At 55.5% G+C, this 27,339-nt stretch overlaps 2 protein-coding genes and 1 pseudogene across 10 annotated transcripts; 1 reads left to right on the forward strand and 2 right to left on the reverse strand.

The window, feature by feature from the left end:
* Window positions 1-96: 96 nt before the first annotated feature.
* PRKCSH (PRKCSH beta subunit of glucosidase II) lies at window positions 97-15,785 on the reverse strand. Of its 6 annotated transcripts, none has more exons than XM_010329517.3 (18): window positions 15,685-15,785; window positions 15,203-15,358; window positions 14,901-15,017; window positions 12,853-12,948; window positions 12,704-12,761; window positions 10,043-10,160; window positions 8,001-8,130; window positions 5,143-5,227; window positions 4,307-4,385; window positions 3,504-3,590; window positions 3,074-3,229; window positions 2,885-2,981; window positions 2,366-2,435; window positions 2,046-2,135; window positions 1,729-1,803; window positions 1,542-1,641; window positions 1,291-1,453; window positions 97-405 (listed from the first exon to the last, which is right to left on the reverse strand). In XM_010329517.3, exons 2-17 carry the CDS (start codon window positions 15,279-15,281, stop codon window positions 1,307-1,309), a joined length of 1,584 nt encoding a protein of 527 aa, XP_010327819.1. In that variant the 5' UTR covers window positions 15,282-15,358; window positions 15,685-15,785; the 3' UTR covers window positions 97-405; window positions 1,291-1,306. The 6 variants fall into 6 exon arrangements, with proteins under 6 accessions (XP_010327819.1, XP_003941821.1, XP_039321913.1 ...); XM_003941772.4 differs by having other exon boundaries at window positions 3,053-3,229; XM_039465979.2 differs by having other exon boundaries at window positions 15,681-15,774.
* LOC120362910 (small nucleolar RNA U13) lies at window positions 11,518-11,634 on the reverse strand (annotated as a pseudogene).
* A 466-nt stretch (window positions 15,786-16,251) lies between the features above and the next one.
* Window positions 16,252-26,376, forward strand: ODAD3 (outer dynein arm docking complex subunit 3). 4 transcript variants are annotated; one of them, XM_010329509.3, is made up of 13 exons: window positions 16,252-16,617; window positions 18,729-18,850; window positions 18,969-19,046; window positions 20,289-20,459; window positions 20,548-20,649; window positions 20,741-20,866; window positions 21,046-21,168; window positions 22,096-22,248; window positions 23,536-23,696; window positions 23,782-23,938; window positions 24,574-24,729; window positions 25,515-25,599; window positions 25,791-26,376. In XM_010329509.3, the coding sequence occupies exons 1-13, from the start codon at window positions 16,374-16,376 to the stop codon at window positions 25,901-25,903; spliced, it is 1,791 nt and encodes a 596-aa protein (XP_010327811.1). In that variant the 5' UTR covers window positions 16,252-16,373; the 3' UTR covers window positions 25,904-26,376. The 4 variants fall into 4 exon arrangements, with proteins under 4 accessions (XP_010327811.1, XP_074240701.1, XP_074240699.1 ...); XM_074384600.1 differs by lacking the exons at window positions 25,515-25,599; window positions 25,791-26,376 and having other exon boundaries at window positions 23,536-23,691; window positions 24,574-24,693; XM_074384598.1 differs by lacking the exons at window positions 25,515-25,599; window positions 25,791-26,376 and having other exon boundaries at window positions 23,782-24,666.
* Window positions 26,377-27,339: the final 963 nt, after the last annotated feature.

Raw genomic sequence — 27,339 nt, forward strand, 5'->3', positions numbered from 1 at the left:
GGTGGGGAGGCCCCGGGCGGGGTCTGCAGACAGCTGCGTCCCTCGCTTGCCCCTGCCCCGGTCCATCCCCAGCAAATCCAGTCGGACACAGGCAGGTTTGGGTGGGGGATCACATTTATTGTATTGAGGTCACAGGTCAAGTCATTCACTGGTCCCCAACAGGAGGGGAGGCAGGGGTAGGGCTGGGGGTGGTGGGGGGCCCAGGGAGGGCAAGCTCCTTTATCCCATCTTGGGAGGCCGCTGGGGCCTAGGAATACGGACCAGCTCCGCCTGGGCCTCAGAGCAGGGCAGGAAGCCCCATATAGGTCCTGTTACCCACAGAGGAGGGCGACAGAGCCACAGGCAGGCCCGGGAGGGGTGGGTGGACAGCACTGCAGGGGCTGGTTTCACAACAGTCTTGAGGTTCTGGGGCAGGAGAAAGACCAGATTAGAAAGCTGGGGACGGCTGGGCATGGTCACGTTTGCTTGTAGTCCCAGCTGCCTGGGAGGCTGAGGTGGGAGGATCACTTGAGGCCAGGAGTTGACCAGCCTGGAGACCTTTTCTAATTTTTTTTTTTTTTTTGAGAGCAAATCTCGCTCTGTCACCTAGGCTGCAGTGTAGTGGCATGATCTTGGCTCACTCTAACCTGTACCTCCCAGATTCAAGCAATTCTTGTGCTTCAGCCTCCCCAGTAGCTGGGACTATAGGCACCTGCTACCATACCCAGCTAATTTTTTATATTTTTAGTAGAGACAGGGTTTCGCCATGTTTGCCAGGCTGGTCTCAAACTCCTGACCTCAAGGGATTGGCCAGCCTCGGCTTCCCAAAGTGCTGGGATTACAGGTGTGAGCCACCACACCTGGTCTATTTATTTTCAAAAGTAAAAGAAAACTTGTTTTTAAAAAGCAGGGGATGGCCAGGCACGGTGGCTCAGGCCTGTATTCCCAGTACTTTGGGAGGCTGAGGTGGCCGGATCACCGGAGGTCAGGAATTTGAGACCAGCCTGGCCAACATGGCAAAACCCCATCACTACTAAAAATATAAAAATTAGCTGGGGGCGGTGGTTTATGCCTGTGATCCCAGCTACTCGGGAGGCTGAGACTGAAGAATCACTTGACCCTGGGAACCAAGGGTTACAGTGAGCAGAGATCGCACCACTGCATTCCAGCCTGGGCGACAGAGTGAGACTCTGCCTCAAAACAAAAATAAGCAGGGGACACAGGTTGACAGAGTGGCCATGTGGGTCCATCTTCCTCAGGGCCTGCTGCCTCCCCTAGCTGGGCAGCCCAAGACTCCACCTCCCCGCCCACCTCTGTGCCTAGCCAGCTAGAGCTCGTCATGGTCGCCCTCTGTGGGTGCTTCAGGCGGGGGCTCAGGGCAGGCGGCCGGCGTCATCAGCTCCATGAGGTACTCGCAGCGGCTGGGCTCGGTGGTGCTGGTCACCATGGTCTCCTTCCCACACAGGAGGCGCACCTGGGAATGGGCACACAGGCGCTCAAGAGGGTTCGGCCGGGCCGGGCCTGGGTCTCCGTGCCCCGCTCCCCACCCCACAGGTACTCACGGTGGTAGAGCGGTTGGGGCCCTGCCAGCAGCCCGTGCCTTGCTCGTACTTCATGGCACTGAACTTGTCGTGGTCGGGGCCAGCCCACGAGCCCCAGGTACTGCGAGAGACACAGGGTGCTGAGGGCTGGGTGGGGGCCAGGACACCAGGAGCGGGCAGCAGGACGGGGCCAGCCCAAGCCACTCACCCGAGGCTGGTGGGAGAGCCCCCGAGTTTGGGTTTCTGCGAGACAAGCTTGAAGGGGCAGAGGCGGTAGACGTATCTGTGGAGGACCAGGCACGTGGGGTGGGGACACAGGGATCCCAGCCTCCTCCCACAGCCCCTCCCTGCCTCCTCCTGTCCCCGCACACAGGGTACCTCAAACTGCAGTGACCAACCCTAAGCCTGCCCCCTGGCCCCACCCCGCAGATGGTTCCCAACCATCAGGAAACTCCGATGGCGCCCGTTCCAGGGCCACCCACCTCCCACCCTGCCAGTGGGGGCCCCTGCACCCCTAGGACGCACTCGTTGGTGGTGAGCTCGTAGCACTGGCTGTACAGGTAGGCAAACTCCCCATCAGGGCCAAAGTCAAAGGAAATCTCCTGCTCCAGGTTCCTGGAAGAGGGGGCGGAGCGGTTCAGGGGCAGCTGGGAACGACAGTGCCTGACCCAGCCCAACAGACACAGGAGGGCCTGGCCGAGCCGTGGAGCACGGGCTGTCCTCCCTGCCACCTCCCGGGGACCCTCCCTGCAGCTGCCTCGTTGATTCCTATCACCGGCTCCCCTGGGAACCAGGCCCTGGGTGCTGTGGAACAGGTGTCCCCGCCTCCTCAGCCCCCCCCATACCTGATGGACTCCTCCATGTCCTTCAGGGATCGCTCGGCCTCCTCGAACTTGTTTCGGGCCTCCTGGGCAGCTGTGGGGAGAGGGTGGAGGTCAGAGATGTCCTCACTCCCGCTCAGGAGGATGGGGAACAGGGTTCCACGGAAGCGGCTGTGTCCTCCTGTACCCTGGTTATGCTCCGGTCAAGGCTTTTGCCCAGACAGCCCCCAGGCCTCGCCAGCTGCAGGGCAGGCCCACCTTGCTGCCCAGGCTCCGGAGGGAGAAGGGCCAGGGCTCCTGGGGCTGCCAGGAATGACAAACAAGCTGCCATCCTTGGGGAGGTAGAGGGGCCCCTTGGGGCTGGTGAGGGTGGGGCTGGCTGACCCTAGGCCCCCTTCCCGGACTCCCCAACATACTGGGGCTTGCGCTGGCCGCGTCAGAGCAGGAGCCAGGTCCGGGATCTTTCCCCGAGCTGTGCCACACTGGCAGGAAACGCTGGGCCCACCCGAGGAGCTAGGCACCCCACCCCCCGCCCCTACTCACCGTCGATGAAGGCCTGAGTCTGCTCATCATACGGCGGCATTTTGTCTTCCTCTGCGGGGCTGGCCGGCTGTGGTGGGGCCAGTGGCGGGGGGGCCTCCTGGGGAAGGGAAAGGTCGATGAGCAGCTCCCCCCACCCTCTCTGTCCCCACGTCTCCCCCAAACACAGACCTTAGGCTGTTCCCCCTGCACCTCGGAACCCTCCTCCTCCTCCTCCTCCTCCTCCTCCTCAGCCTCCTCGTCCTCCTCCTCCTCCTCCTCTGTGGGCGGCGAGGGCACTGGCGGCTGCTCCTCCTTGGGCTCCGTCAAGTCGGGGGCAGAAGGTGCTGGAAGGTCAGTGGGTAGTGCCTGGCAGGAAAGCGGGGTGGTCGATGCTGCGGCCTCGGGGTCCACCTACACACACCCTCAGGCTCACACCGAGGCCCAAGGGGCAGGCTTGGTGTCTGCCCCTCCTTCAGGGCCTGCAGGGAGGACTGACAGCTGGGGTGGGGGTGCCTCAGTGGGGGATGCTGGGGCCGCCCAGCTGGCCAGGGTGGCCGGATGCCAGAACTGGCGGCAGCTCCTTTGTGAGGAGGGGTGGGGGCGGGGGGAGGCCAAGTCCCTTCTCTTCCCCCCGACTGACCTCAGACCGGTACTTGTCCCTGACGGCGGCCCAGACTCGGTCGTAGAAAGAGGTAGCGTCTGTCTGAGTGTCCCCACTGAGGAGGGCCTGTGTGTGTTGGGGGTGGTGTCAAGATCTTAGCTGCCACATGCCCCCTCCCGGGCTACTCCAGGCACCCGGGCTGCAGTGCCAGGCACAGGCAGGCTGGGCCCTGACGACCAGGCCTGGGCCAGGCCAGTGAGGCACTTAGGCCAGGAGAGGGCAGCACAGGCCCGTGGAATGGGAGGAGGGGCCGGGGGCTGGAGTGGTTGGGGACACTGAAGCAGAAAGACAAAGCAGCAGATGGACAGACAGATGGAGGGAGGAGAGAGCCCAGGACCAGAGAGGGCCAGGCTCTCCGAGGGAGAGGCCGAGGCCAAGGCCAAGGTCAAGGCTGCAATGAGATGGGAGAAACCAGGGCTGGGCAGAGAGGGGGAGCCCGAAACCAGGGCTGGGCAGAGGGGGAGCCAGAAACCAGGGGCCACAGGGACAGGGTGGGGGGTGGGTGGTGGGCGGTGGCGGCGGATGGGGAAGAGGGGGATGGCGAAGGAGAGAAATAGGGCAGGGGTGTGAGGGGACAGGAAGGGGACTTGGTGCCCACACAGCGGGGAGAGTGGGGGCCGGGTCCCACCGGGTGGGAAGCCGCCCTTGGTGACTGCCATCCGGGTTCACCCAGAGGAACTCCCAGGCCAGAAGGGAGCTTTCCTGCGTCCCCCTCCTGTGCCCTGAGGTCACTCTGGGGCAATGCTGTCTACAAGTCCCCAGCCAAGGGTCAGCCAGGGTACCTGAGCTTCCGCTTCTGACAACACCCCGTCCCCATCTGTGTCCAGCTCCGGGTGAGTCTGCAGCTCGGTCAGTGAGACCCTGCAGGGCGTGGCAGAAGCAGACTAAAGGGGTGAGGCCCATGTGGCTCTCAGCACCACATGGCCCACCTGTTCCTCCCGACCAGGGGCACCACCCTGGAACTTGCTTCAGAATCTCAAGGTGCAGGGGTTCCCCAATCTCCAGCCCCCTCCTCAGGACTCCATACCCCCAAAGAGGCTCAGAGTAAGGGGTGGGACTGGGAGACACCTGGACCCCCAAATTCCCGATGACCTCTCTCCCAACTCTCCCATGAGCCACCTCCTTCCACTCGCAGAAGTGGGTCCCCCACCCAGCGAAAGCCCACCCTCACCCTTGCCCATGCTGCCCATTTGGTTCCGCTGAAGCCCCCTGCTCCTTGGCACCCCACATCTCCTAGGCTCCCTGTGTCCCCCTTGGCCCCCAAAAGTCCACCCTCCACCAGGTAACCCAGTAAGTTCAGAGGCACAGCCAGGATTTAAACCCAGCTCTGGCTTTCCCCAGAGCATACAGAGTGAGCCTGGGAAAAGCAATCCGATCGCTAGGACCCCTAGCCACACTTCCTCAGGCTGACAGTCTGTGCAGAGCTCCTGGAAAGAGGGTGGTCCCCGTCTCCTGGTCCAGGAGTAAGAGAGGCAGGGTCACACAGGGCTTGGGGTCAGCCTGGACCCCAGGCCGAGGGAACCCAGGGGGGCTCTAGCTGGTTTCTAAAGGTGAGGGTGGTGGGGAGGGAAACTCAGGCCCACAGAAGGGTGGGGAGCTCCAGCGCAGGGACACTCACATCCCATCCATGTCGTCATCCAGCTCCTTGAAGGCGTCGGCCGCCAGCTCCTGCTCCCGCTGGGCTCTGGTGGCAGCCAGCTGCTCTGTAAAGAGGCTGCCTCTATCACCCCTGCCCACCTGCCGGCTCCCACCACCCCCAGCACCCCACAGAGTCATTTGCCACCGAGCACCTACAGTGCACCTGGCCCCACAAGGGACCCTGGGGACATGACTGTGGAGGAGACAAAGGTCCCTGCCCTTAGCAGGGGAGGCCGAACAAGCAAGATGAATGACTAAGACTGCTTGTGTTGGGGGAGATGGGCAGGGCAGGGGCAGGAGGGTGGGCGGGGCGGGGGGCAGGGGCAGGGGCAGGAGGGTGGGCGGGGCAGGGCGCAGGGGCAGGAGGGTGAGTGGGGCAGGGGGCAGGGCGCAGGGGCAGGAGGGCCACCTCAGGGCTGCAGCAGGGAGACGGGAAGCCAGGTGGCAGAGGGAGGCATGTCAGGCCACTGTTGGGACGGGGGTGGGGTCGTGGGGTTGAGGGAGGGAGCCAGGTGACAACAAGGGCCGGCCTAGGCTGGGGGTGGAGGAAGAAGCATGGAGCTGAGGCAGATTCCAGGGAGGCGTAGATGGGGTGCGCAGAGGGTCGGAGGTGGGAGATGGGTGGGGGAGAGGAGTTTGGCCACTGAGACTTTCGGTTTAGGGCCTGGCAGAGGGGTGTTGGGCCAAGGACGCTGGGAGATGGGGAGGACAGAGGGAGGGAGACCGGCCTCGGGGGCGTCCCAGGAAGAGGGGCCAGCAGGACAAAATGGGACTGAGCTGCTGTCCCAGAAGCCCCTCATGCGTCTGCCACTGCTCCACCCAGCCAAAGCGGAGGGGAGAGCAGCCACAACAGCTGCTCCAATGACGAACTTCCCACTGTATACCAAGCTCCAGCTTGGTCCTCTACAAACAGTAAGAACAGCCGGTAATTCCTCTAGAGCAGGCGTCCCCAAACTACGGCCCGGGCCGCATGTGGCCCCCTGAGGCCATTTATCCAGCCCCCCTGCCGCACTTCAGGAAGGGGCACCTCTTTCATTGGTGATCAGTGAGAAGAGCACAGTATGTGGCGGCCCTCCAACGGTCTGAGGGACAGTGAACTGGCCTCCTGTGCAAAAAGTTTGGGGACGCCTGCTCTAGAGAGATTTGGGTCACCCTAGGAGATCCCATGTGTCCCAAAAGACCCGGCTGACACTGTTCTGAGCCTCACAGATGAGAGCCTGAGGGGTTCCTCAGTTTTCGTGGGTGAAGGGATCTGCTCATCAGCACCCAGCCAGGGAGGGGTGTAGCCTGGGGCCCACGCCAGGCCAACCGCCCCAAGAGTCCAGGCTCGGCTCCGCCACCCTTTGGGAATCTGGGTCAAAACATGGCGCTTCCCTCTGATTCCGCAGCTCCCCACCAAGAACACCACATCCTAAGGGAAATCAAGCCCGAGCTTGCCCAGACCCACATGAAAAGAACCTTGCAGCAGGGCAGAGGTTCAGGGGCAGAAAGCCAGACAATGAATTCCCTTTCTACAAACAACGAGGCCTTGCAAAAAAAAGCACCAGGCCCTAGCACCAAAAACAAATGAAAAAGGGAAATAATATCTTCAGTAACAGACGGGGCTGGGTATAGCGGCTCACACCTGTAATCCCAGCATTTCGGAGGCCGAGGCAGGCTGCCTGAGGTCAGGAGATTGAGACCAGCCTGACCAACATGGTGAAACCCCTTCTCTTTTTCTTTTTCTTTTTTTTTGAGATGGAGTTTCGCTCTTGTTACCCAGGCTGGAGTGCAATGGCGTGATCTCGGCTCACCGCAACCTCCGCCTCCTGGGTTCAGGCAATTCTCCTGCCTCAGCCTCCTGAGTAGCTGGGATTACAGGCACGCGCCACCATGCCCAGCTAATGTTTTGTGTTTTTAGTAGAGACGGGGTTTCACCATGTTGACCAGGATGGTCTCGACCTCTTGACCTCGTGATCCACTCGCCTCGGCCTCCCAAGGTGCTGGGATTACAGGCGTGAGCCACCGCGCCCGGCTACCCCTTCTCTATTAAAAATACAAACATTAGCCAGGTGTGGTGGCAGGTGTCTGTAATCCCAGCTATTTGGGAGGCTGAGGCAGGATAATTGCTTGAATGTGGGAGGCGGAGGTTGCAGTGAGCAGAGATTGCACCACTGCACTCCAGCCAGCCTGGGTAAGAAGAGCGAGACTCCATCTCAAAGAAAATAAAAAAATAAATAAAAAGAAGAAGAAAAAGAAAAATAAATAAATAAATAAATCTTTAGTTGCAGACAAAGGGCCAAACCCCAGATAGAAAAAACTCTTTTTTTCTGAGCCAGAGTTTTGCTCTCGCTGCCCACGTTGGAGTGCAATGAGGGAGACTAATAGGAGATCACTCCAACAACCTCAGGGGACTCTCTCCTCAGTGACGGGCTGGATCAGAAACAACCAACCTGTGTGTCTATCTCAGTTCACACACTGCTAAAGGTTGGAGGAACCTCAAACCTTGCATTTGCATTTGGGGGATTGCTGAATGGCAGTGTTCCTGAACGCTGCCAGAGAGAAAAGAAGATTCTCTCTAGAGAACACCTTCTCTTCCTAAGTTGAAAATTATTTATAGAAATAATTGTAAGTAATTATAGAAAATTATTTATAGAAATAATTATCGAAAATTGTTTCTATAAATAATTTTCAAGCATGATGACCAACACACAAAGATAAGCAAGAACACAAGGAAATTGGCACCATGATCAAAAATCTGCTGAAACTGACAACAGATAATGAGCAAGAGACTCCGAGGCCCAGACCCCCTCCCACCCAGGAACTGCAGGCGAGTCCTCGGACCGCTTCATGCCATACCTTCCCACAGCTTCTGGTGCTGCTCTTTGGCCTCTTTCTCTGGCTTCTCAGCTTCCTCCTTCACTGTCCGCAGCATCTCCACCTGGTCTTCCAGAGACTTCTTCCCAGCCTGGAGCTCAATGAGCTTTTTCTGGGTGGGCAGAAGGCAGGACCAGCTCTCCTCTGTTCTACCTCCTCCTCACTGACTACTACCTCCCTACCTCGACTCCACAGGGCAGCAAGGGGATGTTCCAAAACACACACCAAACTGGGTCTCTCTCCCTGGGTGGGGTTCCCTGTAGTCCTCTGGGGAGAAGCCCAAATGCCTCAATGTAGCCCACAAGGCCCCACGTAATCCGGCCCTGCCTGATTCTCAGCCCCACCTACTGCATCCCTGTCTTACTAGGACCCAGTAGCCCTGACAACATTCAGACCCCCAAACACTCTTCTGGCTCTGGTTCTTCAAACATGCTGTTCCTTCAGCCTGGAACACTCTCCCTGACTAACTCCAAATTACTGAACAGATCTCACTTGAGATCGAGGACTCCTCCTCCAAGAAGCCTTCCTTGTCTCCTGCCCTCAAGCCAAGAGAGGTACTTGGCAAGAGCCTCTACCCCAAATTCCCCTTTGCCCAGCAGCCCTGGTTGTTTGTCCCTCCCATTCGCAATGAATCCCTTGAGGTAGACCCAGATCGGTTTCTAGCCCCTGTCGAGTACACAGGCAAGGTAGGGAGATGCATGCCTAGGGACCCCAAAGCACCCACCCTATGGAATTAATCCAGCTGCTACTGGCTGATGTTATCTTGTTAAGGTCAGAACTGGGGAGTCATCTTGTCATCAGCCCATCTTACAGCTAATGGGACCACAGAACCGGGATATGGAGAAACCACCCTCCCATCCCCAGGAGGCAGCAAGGCCCTTTTAGGCTGCTTTAGTCTGATGCCCAAGGCCCTTGTAAAAAATAAAAAGTTCCTCTTCAAAAATTTCCTTTTTGTTAAAGAGTAATAATAATAAATGTTAGAAATAAAAGTTTGCTTTAAAGACTGTCTTCAAAGCCTTCTTGCTTTTTGCTAATAACTCTTTGTTAAGCTTTATCCTATGCAGCTGTTAGACATGCTTACAGGCACATAGTACATTCTATGCCCTTATGTACTTTAACCAAGATGTCTGTGCTGGACGTGCTCACAAGCGTGTCCCAGCTTGCAGCGTATGCCCCTTCCTCATTTGGACTGCCTCTTTTCCTTCGTTCTCCATTGCCTTTACCTATTTAGAAAAGTTTTGAGGCAGCGCTCGGTGGCTCACGCCTATAATCCCAGCACTTTGGGAGGCCGAGGCAGGTGGATCACGAGGTCAAGAGATTGAGACCATCCTGGTCAACATGGTGAAACCCAGTCTCTACTAAAAACACAAAACATTAGCTGGGCATGGTGGCGCGTGCCTGTAATCCCAGCTACTCAGGAGGCGGAGGCAGGAGAATTGCCTGAACCCAGGAGGCGGAGGTTGCGGTGAGCCGAGATCGCGCCATTGCACTCCAGTCTGGGTAACAAGAGCGAAACTCCGTCTCAAAAAAAAAAAAAAAAAAGAAAAGTTTTAAGTTGTTAGCCAGTTGGGTTTTAGTTTAGGTTGTGAGGTCCAGCTCCAACCAATGGAGATCAGAAACAGCAGTAAGGACCCAATGCATAAGGAATAAATATGGCTGCCTTTCCTTTTTCATTGAACTCTTGTGATAAGATGGCTAACAGGAGCACCCTTTCTGCAGAAAGTAAAATTGCCTTGCTGAGAGAACTTTTTGTCTGAATGATAATTTTTTCTTGCAGTACCTGAGAACAAGTATTCTGTCTCTAACAGCCCTGATAAATACCTAAGCTGACTGCCTCCCACTTGGAAACTATTATACTTAACCAATAACTAAATGCCTAGCACACAACTGTGAAAGTGAAGTGCAGGCAGGCAGTCACTTGCCCCAGGACAGGAGTCGGGGCAAACCTCACCCAGGCCTTGCAGGCCCAAGCTACCAAGTCTCAAGGCTCAGATCCCCCTGGGGCAGCCCTGCAGGCTCCTCACCTGCTTCTCCTCCCGAGCCTTCTTCCAGTCCTCAATAAGGACCTTCTTCAGGCGGAACCCTTCTCGGGTGACCTCAGCCATCTGCTGCAGTGACTCTCTCTCCTTACGGCCCTTCTCTCTGCGGTGGGAGGGACACACAGGCACCACCCGTGGGGCACTTAGGGTCCACCCTGTCTGCCTCTTCCAAAAGAGCTCAATTGACCTGTGGCCCCTACCAAGCCATGCTGGGAAAGGTAAGAGAACAAACCCTCCTCCCAGCCTCCCAGGTCCCCTCAACAGCAGCATCCTTCACCCCTGTCCTTGAAAGAGGGACAGTGGGATCTGTAGGCCCCTGAGGTCAGGGAAGGGACTAGGGAGTGCTGGGAGGTAGAGCTAGATATGAACTCTCAAGAGACAGGAGACTAGCTTGCGTGCAGTGGCTCATGCCTGTGATCCCACCACTCTGAGAGGCCAAGGCAGGCAGGAGGGTCATGTGAGCCCAGGAGTTCACAATCAGCCTGGGCAACAAATAAAGACCCTGTCTTTACACATAATTAAAACAACCAACCAACCAGAGAAGACAGAAAGAACAGAAATCACGACTCCCAGGCAAAAACACAATCCAGTTATTAAATGTGTTGGTTGGCTGAGCGTGGTGGCTCACACCTGTAATCCCAGCACTGTGGGAGGCTGAGGCGGGTGGATAAACTGAGGTTGGGAGTTCAAGAGCAGCCTGGCCAACATGGTGAAATCCCGTCTCTACTAAAAATACAAAAATTAGCTGGTTGTGGTAGCAGGCACTTGTAATCCCAGCTATTTGAGAGGCTCAGACAGGAGAATAACCAGAGGGGGAGGTTGCAGTGAGCCAAGATCGTGCCATTGCACTTCAGTCTGGGCGATAGAGCGAGACTTTGTCTCAAAAAGAAAGTGTGTTGGTTGTGTTCAATATACCTTCTACTTAAAAGATCTGGAATCCGGAGAGTTTACATAAGTATTGGGACCTTCAACTTCTCTGAAACACTATTCCAGCCATGCCACCTGCCAACAAATGACTGGACTTTGTTTTGTTTTTCTAACTTTTTAGCTCACTGCAACCTCTGCTTCCCACACTCAAACAATCCTCCTTCCTCAGCCTCCTAAATAGCTGGGTCTACAGGCACGAACCACCACACCCAGATAATTTTTAAAAAAATTTTTGGAGAGACAGGGTCTCACTGTGTTGCCCAGGCTGGTCTCAAACTCCTGGCTTCAAGTGATCCTCTTGTGTCAGCCTCCTGAAGTGCTGGGATTACAGGTGTAAGCCACATCGCCAGCCAGTAATTTTTTAAATTATAATTTCCAATTTTTATTTTTACGTTTATAGACATGGGGTCTCACTATTTTGCCCAGGGTGGTCTCAAACTCCTGAGCTCAAGCGATCCTCCTGCCTGAGCCTCCCAAAGTGGTGGGAATACAGGCATGAGCCACAATTAGCCCAGTTTATTTGTACTTTGTCATGTCAGACAGGTAATGTGCCAAGATCATAACACGGTTTAAGGGAGGCACGGCTCTCACATGTGCATAAAATCCTAATCATTGTGGCCAGGCATGGTGGCTCAGCACTTCGGGAGGCTGGGGTGAGCAGATCATCTGAGGTCAGGACTTCAAAAGCAGCCTGGCCAACATAGTGAAACCCTGTCTCTACTAAAAATACAAAAGTTACAAAAGTTAGCCAGGTGTGGTGGGGCACACCTGTCATTCCAGCTACTTGGGAAGCTGAGGCGTAAGAATTGCTTAAACCCAGAAGATCTCGGTGTGAGCCAAGATCACAGCATTGCACTCCGGCTTGGGCAACAGAGTGACACCCTGTCTCAAAAAACGAATAAACAAATAAATAAAAATCATGGTGCTTATGAACTACAAAAGGATCGGTCAGCTGACAGAAATTGAGAAGAGCTATTCCTCTAGATGCCACAATCCCCACCTCTCCATACTGCCTAATCCTCAGCCTCCTCCTGTTGTATAGTTTACCTGCCTATGGGTGCTGAGGTTTTCAGGGCCTGCTGCAGATCACAACGATGGAAAGTTTAGAGTCAGAAGTTAGGCTAACGAGGGTCCGAGTGCCAGCTCTGCTATCTCCTATGTGATGCTGGGGAAGTTGTTTCCCCTTTATGTTGTTGCTGTTTTTTTTTTTTTTTTTTTTGAGACAAGAGTCTTGCTCTGTTGCCCAGGCTGGAGTGGAATGGCATGATCTCAGCTCACTGGAACCTCCGCCTCCCGAGTGATTCTCCTGCCTCAGCCTCCCAAATAGCTGGGACTACAGGCATACACCGCCACACCCAGCCAGTTTTTTGTATTTTTAGTAGAGACAGGGTTTCACTATGTTGGCCAGACTGGTCTTCAACTCTTGACCTCGTGATCTGCCTGCCTCAGGCTCCCAAAGTGCTAGGATTACAGGCATGAGCCACCACGCCCGGCGTCATTTCCCTTTCTACACTTGAGTTCCCTCATCTGTTGAACTGGGAAACAATCCTACCTGCTTCCAGACTAGAGGGAAAGGTGGTGATTAGGATTCACAAGGCACCTGGCACAAACGGAGCACCCGATACAGAAAAGCAGAAAAGAGAGTGGGCCTGATTCATTGGGTGGGGTCAGGCAAAGTCCTGGGGTGTGATGACAGGAGGGGTACTGTCACCCACGTACTTGCAGGTGTTTTCACAGACGACGCCGCTGTTATATTCGTCTGTTCCATCGCAGCAGTCTGCGGCAGAAACAGGGGCCGAGATCAGACCTGGCAGCGCCTCCTCCCTCCCTCCAGCACCTTTCTTGAATCCTGGTGCATCCTCACTCACCACAAACGCCATCGTTGACGCGGTTGGAGGGGATATATAGGGGCTTATAGCCAGTGTTGGTGCAGTGGAAGCTGCCGTTAGGACAGGCAGCCGTGCCTGGGAGAAAGAAGGGAGGGAAGGTTTTCAGTCAGCTCAGAGCCAGACATGTCCCACCCATCCACAGACAAGAGCCCCTGACAGGCCGGGCGAGGTGGCCCACGCCTGTAATCCTAGCATTTTGGGAGGCTGAGGCGGGTAGATTGCCTGAGCTCAGGAGTTCGAGACCAGTCTGGGCCACATGATGAAACCCGACTCTACTAAAATACAAAAATTAGCTGGGTTTAGTGGCGTGCGCCTGTAGTCCCAGCTACTTGGGAGGCTGAGGCAGGAAATTGTTAGAACCCAGGATGGGGAGGTTGCCGCGAGCTGAGATTGTGCCACTGCACTTCAGCCTGGGCGACAGAATGTGACCCTGTCTCTTAAAAAAAAAAAAAAGCCGGGTGCAGTGGCTCAAGCCTGTAATCCCAGCACTTTGGGAGGCCGAGGCGGGTGGATCACAAGGTCAAGAGATTGAGACCATCCTGGTCAACATGGTGAAACTCCGTCTCTACTAAAATACAAAAAATTAGCTGGGCATGGTGGCGCGTGCCTGTAATCCCAGCTACTTAGGAGGCTGAGGCAGGAGAATTGCCTGAGCCCAGGAGGCGGAGGTTGCGGTGAGCCGAGATCACGCCATTGCACTCCAGCCTGGGTAACAAGAGCGAAACTCCGTCTCAAAAAAAAAAAAAAAAAAAAAAAAGGCCCCTGACCCACACTACATACAAAGAGTACAAGAAACAGAACGACCAAGGGAAGGAAGGAGCTGTGCACTGCACCCCCAGGGCTCAGGTCAAGCTCTGCGGTGCTCCTGCAGAGCACTTCTGCCTCTCCTCACTGAAGCCCTTCAAAACAGGGTTTCGGCCAGGTGCGGTGGCTCACACCTGTAATCCCAGCATTTTGGGAGGCTGAGGCGGGTGGATCACCTGAGGTCATGAGTTTGAGACGGGACTAGCCGAATGGTGAAACTCCATCTCTACTAAAAATATGAAGAATTAGCCACACGTGGTAGCGTCCATCTGTAATCCCAGCTACTTGGGAGGCTGAGGAAGGAGAATTGCTTGAACCCAGGAGGTGGAGGTTGAGGTGAGCAGAGATAGTGCCGTTGCACTCCAGCCTGGGAGATAAGAACAAAACTCCATCTCAAAAAAAATAAATTAAAAAAAAAAAAGGCAGGGCATAGTGGCTCATGTCTGTAATCCCAGCATTTTGGGAGGCCGAGATGGGTAAATCATGAGGTCAGGAGATGGAGGCCATCTTGACTAATATGGTGAAACCCTGTCTCTCCTAAAAATACAAAAATTTTAGTTGGGCGTGGTGTGCACACCTGTGGTCCCAGCTACTCAGGAGGCTGAGGCAGGAAAATCCCTTGAAACTGCGGAGGTTGCAGTGAGCCGAGATCCCGCCACTGCACTCCAGCCTGGGCGACAGAGCAAGACTCTGCCAAAAAAAAAAAAAAAAAAAAAAAGGGTCTCATCCTGGCGGCTCGAACCTGTAACCTGTAGCAGTTTGGGAGGGCAAGGCAGGAGGATGACTTGAGCTCAGCAGAGAGCTACAATCACACCACTGTACTCCAGCCAACAACAGACCAAAACCCTGTCTCTTCAAAAAACACAAAAACAAAAACCCAGGGCTTCCCTTCGCCTCTGTCTCCTCCTGGATTGCTCTTGGCCCCACCTTGTCTCCCACTTTTAGGGGTTTGCCCACGTTGGCCCCTCCATCTGCAGCACCTTCAGGATTCGACTGAAACCTCACCTCCTTGGAGAAGCCTTTTTTGACCCCCAGACTTCGGGGGTAGGAGGACTCTGGGCTCCTCCAGCTACCCAGGGCCATCACACTGACCACTGACTTCTGGGCTTGTTTCTGCCCACTTAACGGAGAACCAGCACATGGAATATCTTGGTCACACAGACAGGCCCGGCACTGAGCAGTGTTCAATAAATATCTGATGCATGAACAGAGAAAAAGCTCACCTGGCTCATCAGAGCCATCCTTGCAGTCGCAATAGTCATCGTTGACCTGATCGAATGGGATAGTAGCTGAACCGTCCAGGCAGGTGAAAGGCTTGGACTCATCGTAGAAGTGATGATCTGTGAGGGCGCAGGAAGCTCACGTGAGGGCAGGAAGCGGCCTTCTCCACCACCCACCACCTCTGCCCTCCCACCCCCACCAGCGGAGCACAGCCGGGAAACTGAGGCAAAAGGTTGTAAATGCCTATCCCCAAGGCCCAATGTTGGCTTCTCCCACCTCCAGCCTGGCGGGAGGGTGAACTCACTGGTGAGGGAGACGCCCCGGGGCCTCTTGACCTCCACCGCCCAGCACAAGGGTAGCAGCAGAAGCAGCGGCAGCAGCATTTCACCAGAGGCTCTCAGGCCCGAAACGGGTTCTGTAGGAGGAAGCCGACGGCGAGGAGATGCGCTGTATCCCCACGCTGCAGCAAGAAACGGGATCCGATCAGTGGGAGAGGGCTACTTCCAGTTAACCGGATTCCTCCATCGCTTCCAGGCAACGAGGCCTCACTTTGTTTCCCACATAGAGGCGAAGGGCAGCGATCTCCCTAATCCTAGCCAGTCTCACTTGGCTCAAATCAATGGCGAGGATCTCCAAACCTCGCTTCCTGTGCCTAGTTGTGGCCCAATTCCCGCCAATAGGCCAAAAGGGTTAACAGTCTCCGCCGTCCACACCCACACATGCACCCTCCCGTTGCGCCCCTGTAGGAAATTAAAGTAAACTCCCACCCGCTCGTTCATCACCTACACGAGGCCGGGGCAAAGGTCAGTAGCCACCGCACCCGTCTTGTTCCGCAGGCACGGTTCCAGCTGCAAAGAGAAAGCGGAAATATCTGGGAGGCGTCACTACCGGTAGTTCGTCCCGCACCAGGAACAGCGAGTCAGGGTCGCCATGTTGGGAGTGGCAGGAGTGGGGGAGGTGCTAGAGCCGAGACGGCCATCTTGGCCAGGAGTGTGACGCCTTAGAGAGGACAGTTCTGAGGGCTCGCTCTTAATGGCGGCGCAACGTACCACCATCTTGGGAGTGGCGGCTTCTCTAGACGGAAAGAAAGTTCCTGAAAAATGCCTGCGAACCCCCGGGAGCGGGAAAGGGTTGGGGGGGGCGGAAATGGGATGATCACGTGACCCTAAAGTGTCCTGACCCTCTGTCCTGCTGCCCGGCTCTGCTCCGCCCACTGTTGGGACTGTCCCTCCATGCAGCGTCAACCAATGAGAACGCAGTGTCAGCCATGGAACGCGTGTAAGTCTCCATGGAAACACTGGAGGGAGAAGAGGAGGCGGTTACCTAGCAACCGAGAGATGCGGAGAGCAACCGCCTAGCGGTTGGAAAGTGCATTTTTCAGAGCCCTAGGAATCCGAGCTGACCGATCACTGACAGGGGCGATTGACTCCTAGTTGTCCCCCTAACCCCTAGGGGCCTTCGGCCCCGACCCCATCATGACGTCCCCCCTGTGCAGGGCGGCCTCCGCCAACGCCCTGCCTCCTCAGGATCAGGCTTCGACGCCCTCTTCCAAGGTCAAGGGCAGGGAGACTTCGGGCAAACCCAGCCATCTCCGAGGAAAGGGTGCAACCCAGGCTTGGACCCTCGGCCGTTCCAAGGCAGGATCCTTCCGCAGAGGTGCAGGGAAGTCCTCTATGCACTCGCAGGTGGCTGAATTACGTAGAAAGATACAACTGCTAGGTAAGATGGCTCCAGAGGGTCAGGGGTCAACAGTATCCATACAATCTTCTGACCAGGCATGGTGTGACAAAGGTATTTCTCCAGCATGAGTCTAGGTGAACAGCTTCTGGGCAAAACTCGTATTTGTTCATGTTTTTCCTCCTCTCTCTCTTAAAACTTCTCATGAGCTCAGAACCGAGTGAACTGTATCTCAAACTTTCCTGTAACTTTCTCTCCCTCTCTCTGTCTCTCTTTTTTTGTTTGTTTGTTTGTTTGTTTGAGACAGGATCTCTCTGCCACCTAGGCTGGACAGGAGTGGCATGATCTTGACTCACTGCAACCTCCACAGGTTCAAGCGATTCTCGTGCCACAGCCTCCCAAGCAGCTGGGACTACAGGCACATGCCACCTCACTTAATTTTTATATTTTTAGTAGAGATGGGGTTTCACCATGTTGGTCAGGCAGGTCTCGAACTCCTGACCTCAAGTGATCCACCCGCCTTGGCCTCCCAAAGTTCTAGGATTACATGTGTGAGCCACTACGGCTAGCCTTTTTTCTTTTCGACAGGGTCTTACTCTCCTGTTCAGGCTTCAGTGCAGTGGTTCAACAATAGCTCACCGCAGCCTCAACCTCCTGGGCTCAAGCAGTCCTCCCACCTCAGCCTCCCAAGTAGCTGGGACTACAGGCGTACACCACCGTGCTTGGCTAATTTTCTTTTCTGTAGAGATGGATTCTCACTATACTGCCCAGGCTGGTCTCCAACTCCTGGGCTCAAGCAATCCTTTCATCTCAGCTTCCTGAGTAGCTGGGACTCACAGGCTTACACCATTATGCCAGACCACTTTTTTTGTAGTTTTAATAGAGACGGGGTCTCACCATATGTGCCCAGGCTGGTCTGGAACTCCTGAGCTCAAGCAATCCACCCACCTCAGCCTCCCAAAGTACTGGGATTACAGGCGTGAGCCACCGTGCCTGGCCACAGATCCTATACTCAGATTTGTTTCAGTAAATATAGTCAGCCCTTTGTATTCCCGGATTCCGAGTCCACAACTAAATGCAGATTGAAAATACAGTATTCACAGGCTGAGCATGATGGTTCATGCCTGTAATCCCAGCACTTTGGGAGACCAAGATAAGAGGCTCACTGGAGGCCAGAAGTTTGAGAACAACCCTGGCAACATAATGAGACCATGTCTCTACATTTTTTTTTTTTTTTTTTTTGAGACGGAGTTTTTGCTTTTGTTGCCCAGGCTGGAGTGCAGTGATGCGATCTTGGCTCACCGAAACCTCCACCTCCCAGGTTCAAGCGATTATTCCGCCTCAGCCTCCCCAGTAGCTGGGATTACATGCATACAACACCATGCCTAGCTAATTTTGTATTTTTAGTAGAGACAGGGTTTCTCCATGTTGGCCAGGATGGTCTCAATCTCCTGACCATGTGATCTGCCCGCCTTGGCCTCCCAAAATGCTGGGATTACAGAAATGAGCCACCGTGCCTGGCTTTACACCTGGTTAATTTTTGTATATTTAGTAGAGATAGGGTTTCACCATGTCGCCAGGCTGGTTGATGACTGCATTCTTTTTTTTTTTTTTTTAGTACAATTTCCATTTCATTTTTCTCCAGAGAATAGTCTATCTTCAGTCTGTAAGGACTCAGTCCTTACATGAGCTTTGGTGGGAGTCATGGGGCAGGTGCAGGTCTAAATCGGGGTGGCATGTTCGGTCCTTGCTGGCTTCATGAGATTGATGCCTGACTGCTTTGCTGTGAATTGCACAGCTTACATGGTAATGTGGCTTCACATACAGCTTGGGAAGCACATAGGCATCGAAGACGCTCAATTCAGAAATGTCCCTGACTGCTGCAGCCTCCATTGTTTCGAATGATAAATTTCTTAATGGCCTTGTCCTTGGCACGAATCGGGCACAGTTCATGCAGAGAATAGGCTGCACGTGGCCACGGCCCTTTTTGGCACAACCCTTGTTCCTTCTTTTCTTTGTCACCTTGGAGGCATGGATCAGAGAGAGCTGCGTTCTTATAATATTAAGTTGATGATTGCAAAAAAAGGTCTCTCTGGGCTGTTGCACCCACCCACCCAGTAACTGTGTGTCTGTCCACCTCACCTGCCCGGCAGAGGGTGACCGGAAGGCTTTTTTTGAGAGCTCACAGTGGAACATCAAGAAGAACCAGGAGACCATCAGTCAGCTCCGTGAGGAGACTAAGGCACTGGAACTAAAGCTGCTGGACCTGCTCAAGGTAAGGGGTGAAGAGATGGGTGGAGGAGTTCCCATGGGGGGTGGTGGGGCAAGGAGACAGCACCTGGCCTCAGCTAGAGATGGCATGATGGAAAGTGACTGCACTCTCCTCTGTGCAGGGAGATGAGAAAGTGGTCCAGGCAGTGATACGAGAATGGAAGTCGGAGAAGCCATACCTCAAAAACAGGACAGGCCAGGTTTGCCCCACCCTCTCCCCACCTCATCCTTCATTACCAGCCTGGGTCCCCTCAGTGCTGGACTCCAGGCTCACCCTCTCCAATCCTTTCTGCGCACCATCTGCCATTCATGTGCTCATTCAATTACATCTTTATTACTCACTGTCCTTGGACCTGGCATCCTGACATGGTCGTAAATGCAGTGAAAAAACAGACCAAGTTGGCCGGGCGTGGTGGCTCACGCCTGTAATCTCAGCACTTTGGAAGGCCAAGGCAGGCAGATCACCTGAGGTCAGGAGTTCAAGACCAGCCTGGCCAACATGGTGAAATCCTGTCTTTAAACAAACAAACAAACAAAAAAACAAACAAAAAAACAGACCAAGTCCCCACTTCTAAAAACAGCTCATATTGGCTGAGCACAGTGGCTAAAACCCGTAATCCCAGCACTTTGGGAGGCCAAGGTGGGTGGATCACCTGAGGTCAGGAGTTCGAGACCAGCCTGGCCAACATGGTGAAACCCCCCATCTCTACTAAAAATACAAAAATTCAACTAGTGTGGTGGCACACTTCTCTATTCTTGGCTACTTGGGAGGCTGAGGCAAGAGAATTGCTTGAACCTGGGACACGGAGGTTGCAGTGAGCCGAGATCATGCCACTGCACTTCAGGATGGGCAACAGAATGAGACTCTGTTTTATAAAAAAAATTAGCCAGGCATGGTGGTGGTCACCTGTAATCCCAGCTACTCAGGAGGCTGTGGCAGGAGAATTACTTGAACCCAGGAGACAGAGGTTGCAATGAACCAAGATCCAGGCACAGCACTCCAGCCTGGGGGAGAGAGTGAGACTCCGTTTCAAAAATAAATAAAGAAAAAAAAATGGCCAGGCACAGTGGCTCACGCCTGTAATCCCAGCTACTCAGGGGCTGAGGCAGGAGAATCGCTTGAACCCGGGAGGCAGAGGTTGCAGTGAACCGAGATCATGCCACTGCACTCCAGCCTGGGTGACAGAACAATACTCCATCTCAAAAAAAAAAAAAAAAAAAAAAAAATTTAGAACCCTGAGTGTGTGTACGATCACCAAGGTGGTCAGTGTGGACAGAGAGAAGAGCCTGGTGCTCTGTCTCCAAAAACAACACAGAAGGGATGGCCAGGGAGGTGGGTAGAAAACTGGAGAGGGGTGTCCTGGAAGCCACAGTATGGGAGAAGGAAGGGTGTGTGCTGGGATGGGGTGTTCAGGCCCCTGCTTTCGCTCGGCCCCTTGCAGCAGGCTCTGGAGCACCTAGACCACCGGCTGAGCGAGAAGGTGAAGCAGCGGAACGCCCTGCAGCACCAGGTGGTGTTGCGGCAGAGGCGGCTGGAGGAGCTCCAGCTCCAGCACAGCCTGCGCCACTTGGAGATGGCGGAGGCGCAAAACAGCCACTCGGAGGTGGCCAAGGTAGGGCCGAGAGAGGCCTGCAGGGCAGAGGGTCCTGTGGGAGGGATCAAGTGCGGAGGGCACTCAGCCCAGCCCTGCCGCTCTCTAGACCATGCGGAACCTGGAGAACCGACTGGAGAAGGCCCGGATGAAGGCGGAGGAGGCCGAGCACATTACCAGCGTGTACCTGCAGCTCAAGGACTATCTACAGGTAGGGACTAGGAGGGCTCGGGTGAGGGGGTAAGCAGAGGCTAGGGACAGCAGTCACAGGCCTGCCTCATCTCCCCCCCACGACGCCCCAGGACGAGAGCCTCCACTTGGAGAACCGGCTGGACTTCATGGAGGCTGAGGTGGTGAGAACCAAACACGAGCTGGAGGCGCTGCACCTGGTGAACCAAGAGGCCCTCAACGCCCGGGAGATTGCCAAGGTGCCAACGCTCTTGCCCCCGACCGTCCTGCCCAGCTGCCGCGGTCTCCCAGCTTCAGAATCTGATCCCAGCTGTCCCTGAGCTTCCCCAACGCCCCCGCCCCCATCTATCTCCTAGCACCCTGCGGCGGGTAGCGATAGATGCCATCTGGTCCCCCTGCTCTCCTGCCCGTCCTCCAGAACCAACTGCAGTATCTGGAGGAGACCTTGGTTCGAGAGCGCAAGAAGCGGGAACGCTACATAAGTGACTGCAAGAAGCGCGCTGAGGAGAGGAAACTGGAGAACGAGCGCATGGAGCGAAAGGTGGGCACACCCAGGAGTACGCTGCTGGGACTCCAGCCCAGCCCAGCCTTGCCCTGGCTCTACCTTATCCTAGGCCTTCTCCCACTTCCGAAGTTTCTCCTAACCCCGCCCCCTTCCTGACTCCACCCCCAGTTGGTGCAAAGACTCTTCCCATATCCCTGACCCCGCTCTTCCCCTGCCCTCCTAGGAGGCTGTTCCATTTTGGCTCTGACATGGCCTCCAGCCTTCCCCTTACTCACTGACCCCTACCCATCCTTTCCCACCTAAGTAGACTGCCTGTCTTAAATCTGACCCTGCGTCTAGCCCAACCCTTGCCTAAGGCCCCGCCCCCTTTCTATTGGCCCCGCCCCCTGCACCTGTCCTGAGGCTGCCACCCGACTAGCCCTTTTTGTTTTTGGGTTTTTTTTTTTCCTTTTTGATAGTTTGTGTGTGTGTGTGTGTGTGTGTGTGTGTGTGTGTGTGTGTGTGTTTATTTTTTGAGACAGGGTCTCGCTCTGTTGCTCAGTCTGATCATAGCTCACTGCAGACTAGACCAGCTAGGCTCAAGTGATCCTCTCACCTCAGCCTCCCAAGTAGCTAGGACTAGAGGCGCGCCACCAAGCCCTACTAATTTTTGTATTTTTTGTATAGACGGGATTTTGCTATATTGCCCAAGCTGGTCAAACCCTTGGGCTCAGATGATCCTCCCACCTCGGCCTCCTAAAGTGCTGGAATTAAAGGCGTGAGCCACCTCCACCGTGCCTGGCCTTGTCCCATTTTGTTGACTCCTGCCCAGTGCCCTTATCTGGCCCCAAGCTTTTGCCCTCTCCCCTCCCTCCAGTTCTAGCCCTGCTCCCTTTGGGGCCCCAGTCTGGATTCCCCTCCCCGTCCTCCACCCTAAGAGCTGTCCAGGAGCTGACCCTGGCTCTGACCTCAACCCACGAGCAGACCCACCGTGAGCACCTGCTGCTGCAGTCTGAAGACACCACCCAAGACAGCCTGCATGCCAAGGAGGAGGAGCTGCGGCGGCGCTGGAGCATGTACCAGATGGAGGTGATCTTTGACAAGGTCAAGGACGCCACCGGCACTGCTGAGTCGCACGTGAGTTCTGCCCGCAGCCCTCTCTGCCGAACCCCCTCCACCCTAGACGCACTCTGGGGTCCCCAGGCCGATGAAACCGACACACCCTGCCTCTCTCCTCTGCCAGGTCAGTTCTTCAGCTCACAAACTTGCTCCTTTCTTGAAAACTATCTCTTCCCTCTCCAGTTACCATTCAGTTTTTCTGCTACCCTTCGAAGCCAAACCCCCAGGAGCTGTCTACACTCGCCATCATTTCTACACTTGCCTTCCTTTCTCTCTTGCACCGTGCTAACTCCTTTGCCATGCCAGCTGTAGGAGAACTGGGAATTTCTTCTCTTGTTCTTTCTCCAATGTCTGCAAGTGGCATTCCTGCCCCAGGTCCCTCACTTTGCAGAGCCTTCCTTGCAGTATTCTAAGACCGCTGTGTCCCCCTTGGGTCCTGGTTCCCGCCAGTGAACACTGGACCCCAACCCTGTTTTTTCCCTCTGGGTGCCTGACAACCTGCTGCTCCTCCTATGGGGCTGACCCCTGAGGAGTTCTGGGACTTCCACCTATGGTAGGACACCTATGGGGTCATCTGGGGCACTGAGGTGCAGCCCTTTTCCAGATTTGGGCGTTGTGAGGGGATGGCTCCGAAGACGGTATTTCCTGTGAGACTGGGGAAGGTTCATGGCCAGAAATGGATGGCATATTGGTTTTGGAAAGAAGCTGTGTTCACCTGTCCAGCTGCCCCCGCATTTGGCCTGACTCAAATTCCTTGTATTTGTATGTTTTTTTCATTTTTTTGAGACAAAGTCTCATTCTGTCACCCAGGCTAGAGTGCAGTGGCCCGATTTCAGCTCACTGCAATCTCTGCCTCCCTGGTTCAAGTGATTCTCCTGCCTCAGCCTTCCCAGTAGCTGGGACTACAGGCGTGCGCCACCACGCCCGGCTAATTTTTGTGGGTTTTTTTTTTATAGCAGAGACGGGGTTTCACCAAGTTGGCCAGGACGGTCTCAATCCCTTGACCTCGTGATCTTCCCGTCTCGGCCTCTCAAAGTGCTGGGATTACAGATGTGAGCTACCGTGCCCAGCTCAAATTCCTTATATGGGCCGGAAAGGGCCCCCCAAAAAATGATATATCCAGGGCGGCTCACCCTTGAAGCAGCCCGGACTCCAACCCACAGTATCTCCATACATCGCTGTGTAAAAGGTGCCAGCTCAGGCCACCTGTCCTGCTTCTGAGGGGACGCAGAGTGGGGGGCAGGAGGTGAAGCGCTCCTGCACCTCCTTAGACCCTGGCTCTGACTGGGGCTGGGTGGTCCGCAGTCGGTGGTGCGGCGGTTCCTGGCCCAGGGAGACACATTCGCGAAGCTGGAGACGCTCAAAAGCGAGAACGAGCAGACGTTGGTGAGGCTGAAGCAGGAGAAGCAACATCTGCAGCGGGAGCTGGAAGACCTCAAGTACTCGGGGGAGGCCACGATGGTAAGGTGAGGCCCTGGGATCCTGGGGAGGTCGGTGGGGCGGCGGCGGGGCGGACTGAGCCCCCCGTGACGACCTCCCCGTTCCCTGCAGTCAGCAGAAACTGCAAGCCGAGGCGCGGGAACGCCTCAAGCAGGAGGAGCGGCGGCACGCCGAGGCCCAGGACCAGCTGGAGCGCACCTTGCGGGCGACGCAAGTGGCCAAGGACAGCCTGGAGCACCTGGCCAGCAAGCTGATCCACATCACTGTGGTAGGCGCCGCCCAGAGGAAGCCCCTCCAGGTCCTCCCGGGACCGATGACGCGCAACCACGAAGCGGGGATTCCTGTCACAGCGGTCTGCCCTAGGGAACCCCCATCCTATGTCCCAGACGACAGAGGCCCCGCCCACATGGAAAGAAGCCTCGCCCCATTCCTCAGAATCCCCGCCCCACATCCCTGGGTGAACTCTCACTCGCGAAAGGAAGCCCAAGACTTCGGAGACCCTGTCCCGTCCCAAGCTCCTCCTCCAAGGGGAAGTCCCACCTTGTCCCTACCGAAAACGTCGGAGACCTCGCTGCAATTCTGGAGCAACCCGAAACAGAAGCCCTATCGTGCCCGCAGCAGAGGCCCATTTCTTCAGGAGGCCATTCCCATAACGGCCTCCCTCGAGTTTTTACCATCCCCACCAAGGGGCTTCCCCGAAACCTTTCCACACCTAGAGTTCAGAGGCTCCGCCCTCACAGACGTGGCCTTCACCCGCGTCCTCGTTTCCATTGACTAGCACTGCCCCTGTAAATGGGCACTTTACCTCCCAGGCCCCGCCCCCGAGAAAAGCCCCGCCCCTGGGTGGAGCCTGTCCACGAGGCCACACCCCTCTCGGCTGACCGGACTCTGCCCTGGCCGCAGGAGGACGGTCGCTTGGCGGGAAAGGAGCTGGATCCCCAGGCAGATAACTATCTGCCAAACCTGCTGGGCCTCGTGGAGGAAAAGCTGCTGAAACTGCAGTCGCAGCTCGGGAGCCACGACGTCCAGGAGATGCTGCGTCACATCGCCAACCGCGAGGTGCCCTGCAGCCATGGGGCAGGGCTCTAGAGATCGAGGAGTGGGGCTGGGTCGGAAAACCAGGGAACCGCGGGCAAATTCGGGAGACCAGGGTGCAGGCTGATGAGCCAGGAAGGGGTGGGGACAACGAGTGAGGTTCGAGGAGCCACGAGGGAAGAAACCAGAAGAGGTGGCCGGGCGCCGTGGCTCACGCCTGTAATCCCAGCACTCTGGGAGGCCTAGGCGGGTGGATCATCTGAGGTCTGGAGTTCGAGACCAGCCTGGCCAATATGGTGAAACCCCGTCTCTACTAAAAATACAAAAAGTCTCTACTAAAAATACAACAAATTAGCTGGGCGTAGAGGTGGACGCCTGTTAATTCTCGCTATTCGGGAGGCTGAGGCATCAGACTCTCTTGAACCCAGGAGGTGGAGCTTGCAGCCAAGATCGAGCCATTGCACTCCAGCCTGGGAAACAAGAGCGAATCTCCCTGTCAAAAAAAAAAAAAAGAAAAGAAAAGAAAGAAAGAAAGAAAAGAAAAGAAACTAGAAGAGGTGCGGGCGGGTCCAGGAGGCCAGAGGACGAGGCTGAGCAATCGGGATGGGGACAGGCCTAGTGGCAGGGCCCCAGAGACCAGGGACGCACCTGAGTGATGAGAGGTTGAAGTTGGGCATCAAGGTGTCTGCTGAAGGAGGGGTGGGAGTGGGCAGTGGTCTCCAGCTAAAACCAGGGCATATCTTGGAATGAGGTAGGGAGGAGGGGGGAATGTGATTTCTCGGTGGGAATGTGATTTCTTGCTCGCTTAGTTCCTTGCCAGCTTAGAAGGAAGACTGCCCCAATACAACACCCGCATCGCCCTGCCCCTTGCTACTTCCAAGGACAAGTTTTTTGGTCAGTATGGGTGGAAGGATGAAGGGGTGCGGTTGAGCCCCAACTTGGAGAGCAGGAGGTTGTCGGATACCCTGCTCAGGGCCAAGGTGGGGGTGGAATAGGGTGGTAAAGGCTGGGAAGGAGACCCGGGGATGGAGACCCGGATCCCTCAATGCTCCCTGCTTCCCCTTTACTCCCCCCCGACCCTGTAGATGAAGAGAGTGAGGAGGAGGACAACGAGGTAGTGACCCGTGCATCGCTCAAGATCCGTTCCCAGAAATTAATTGAAAGCCGCAAGAAGCACCATCGCTCTCGGAGGTCCTAGACTCGCCCTGGCAGCCCCCATCGGAGCCCCTGATTCCTCCGGGTCTAGCGCAGGCCTCACGGGGCCCCTTTAAGGGCCGAACGCTGTCCGGACAGGGAGCCGAGGCGGCCAGCGGCGCCTGGAGGAGAGGAAGGGGCCGGGCCAGACGTTCCCACAGTAAATCTCCCCAGCTGGGTCTGCCCTGGCCTCAGAATTGCGCAATAAAGGTCACAGACCAAGCCCCTGGGTATTCGTCTCTTCATGACCCTACACCACTCAAGAGACAGCTGTGCCTGAAAACCCAGGGCCCTGTTTCCCCAGCCCTCTAGGAGGCTGAGCTGGTGGATCGCTTGAGCCCAGGGTTTCCAGACCAGCCTGGGCAACATGGTGAAAAACAGTTCTAACCGCTCCACCCCACCCCACCAAAAAAAAAATAGCTGGGCGTGGTAGTGTGTACCTGTAGTCCCAGGTACTTGGGAGACTGAGGCAGGAGAATCGCTTGAACCCAGGAGATGGAGGTTGCAGTGAGCCAAGATCGTGCCACTGGACTCCAGCCTGGGCAATGGGAGTGAGACCCTGTCTCAAAAAATTAATAAGGCTAGGCACCGTGGTTCACGCCTGTAATCTCAGCATTTTGGGAGGCCATGACAGGTGAATCGCTTGAGGCCAGGAGTTTGAGACCAGCCTGGCAAGCATGGCAAAACCCCTAAAAGTACAAAAATTAGCCGGGCATGGTGGTGGTACCTGTAATCACAGCTACTTGGGAGGCTGAGGCAGGAGAATCGCTTGAACCCGGGAAGCAGAGATTGCAGTGAGCTGAGATCAAGCCACTGTTACTCCATCGTGTACAACAGAATGAGACTCCGTCTCAAAATAAAAATAATCGGTTGCGCACAGTGGTTCATGTCTGTAGTTCCAGTACCTTGGGAGGCTGAGGTGGGTGGATCACCGGAGGTCGGAAGTTCGAGACCAGCCTGACCAACATGGAGAAACTCCATCTCTACTAAAAATACAAAAAAATATAAAAAAATTTAAAAAAAATGAGCTGGGTGTGGTGGCAGGTGCCTGTAATCCCAGCTACTTGGAAGGCTGAGGCAGGAGACTTGCTTGAACCCAGGAGGTGGAGGTTGCAGTGAGCCAAGATCTGGTCATTGCACTCCAGCCTGGGCAACAAGAGGGAAACTCTACCTGAAAAAAAAATCATCATCATCATCAAAAGTGGAAGATGCCCCCACACTTAGTCAAGCTAGCCCTTTCCACTGGAGGACAGAGGACTCTGGTCTGGGGACACACACCTGCCCCCACACAGGAGCTCCCCCACATCTGGGGATACAAAAGAGACCCTTCCCTTGGGGACAGATGTGTCCTTTCTCCTGGGGACAGATTGATAGGCACCCAGCGGAAGAGCCAGGACCTCTCCTGGGCTGGCGCGGGGTCTGGCTGGAACAATCCAGAGC

Source organism: Saimiri boliviensis, chromosome 14, assembly GCF_048565385.1.
Source record: "Saimiri boliviensis isolate mSaiBol1 chromosome 14, mSaiBol1.pri, whole genome shotgun sequence".
In the NCBI taxonomy this organism is placed as follows: Eukaryota; Metazoa; Chordata; class Mammalia; order Primates; family Cebidae; genus Saimiri; species Saimiri boliviensis.

Coding starts and splice junctions, on each gene's coding strand:
- PRKCSH (XM_003941772.4), bottom strand. CDS start 15,281: ATGCTGCTGCCGCTGCTTCTGCTGCTACCCTTGTGCTGGGCGGTGGAG. Junction 3,591..4,306: donor TGTCAGAAGCGGAAGCTCAG/GTACCCTGGCTG, acceptor CAACACACACAG/GCCCTCCTCAGTGGGGACAC. Junction 1,642..1,728: donor GGCTCTCCCACCAGCCTCGG/GTGAGTGGCTTG, acceptor TGTCTCTCGCAG/TACCTGGGGCTCGTGGGCTG.
- ODAD3 (XM_074384598.1), top strand. CDS start 16,374: ATGACGTCCCCCCTGTGCAGGGCGGCCTCCGCCAACGCCCTGCCTCCT. Junction 18,851..18,968: donor AGCTGCTGGACCTGCTCAAG/GTAAGGGGTGAA, acceptor TCCTCTGTGCAG/GGAGATGAGAAAGTGGTCCA. Junction 20,867..21,045: donor ACGCCCGGGAGATTGCCAAG/GTGCCAACGCTC, acceptor CCCGTCCTCCAG/AACCAACTGCAGTATCTGGA.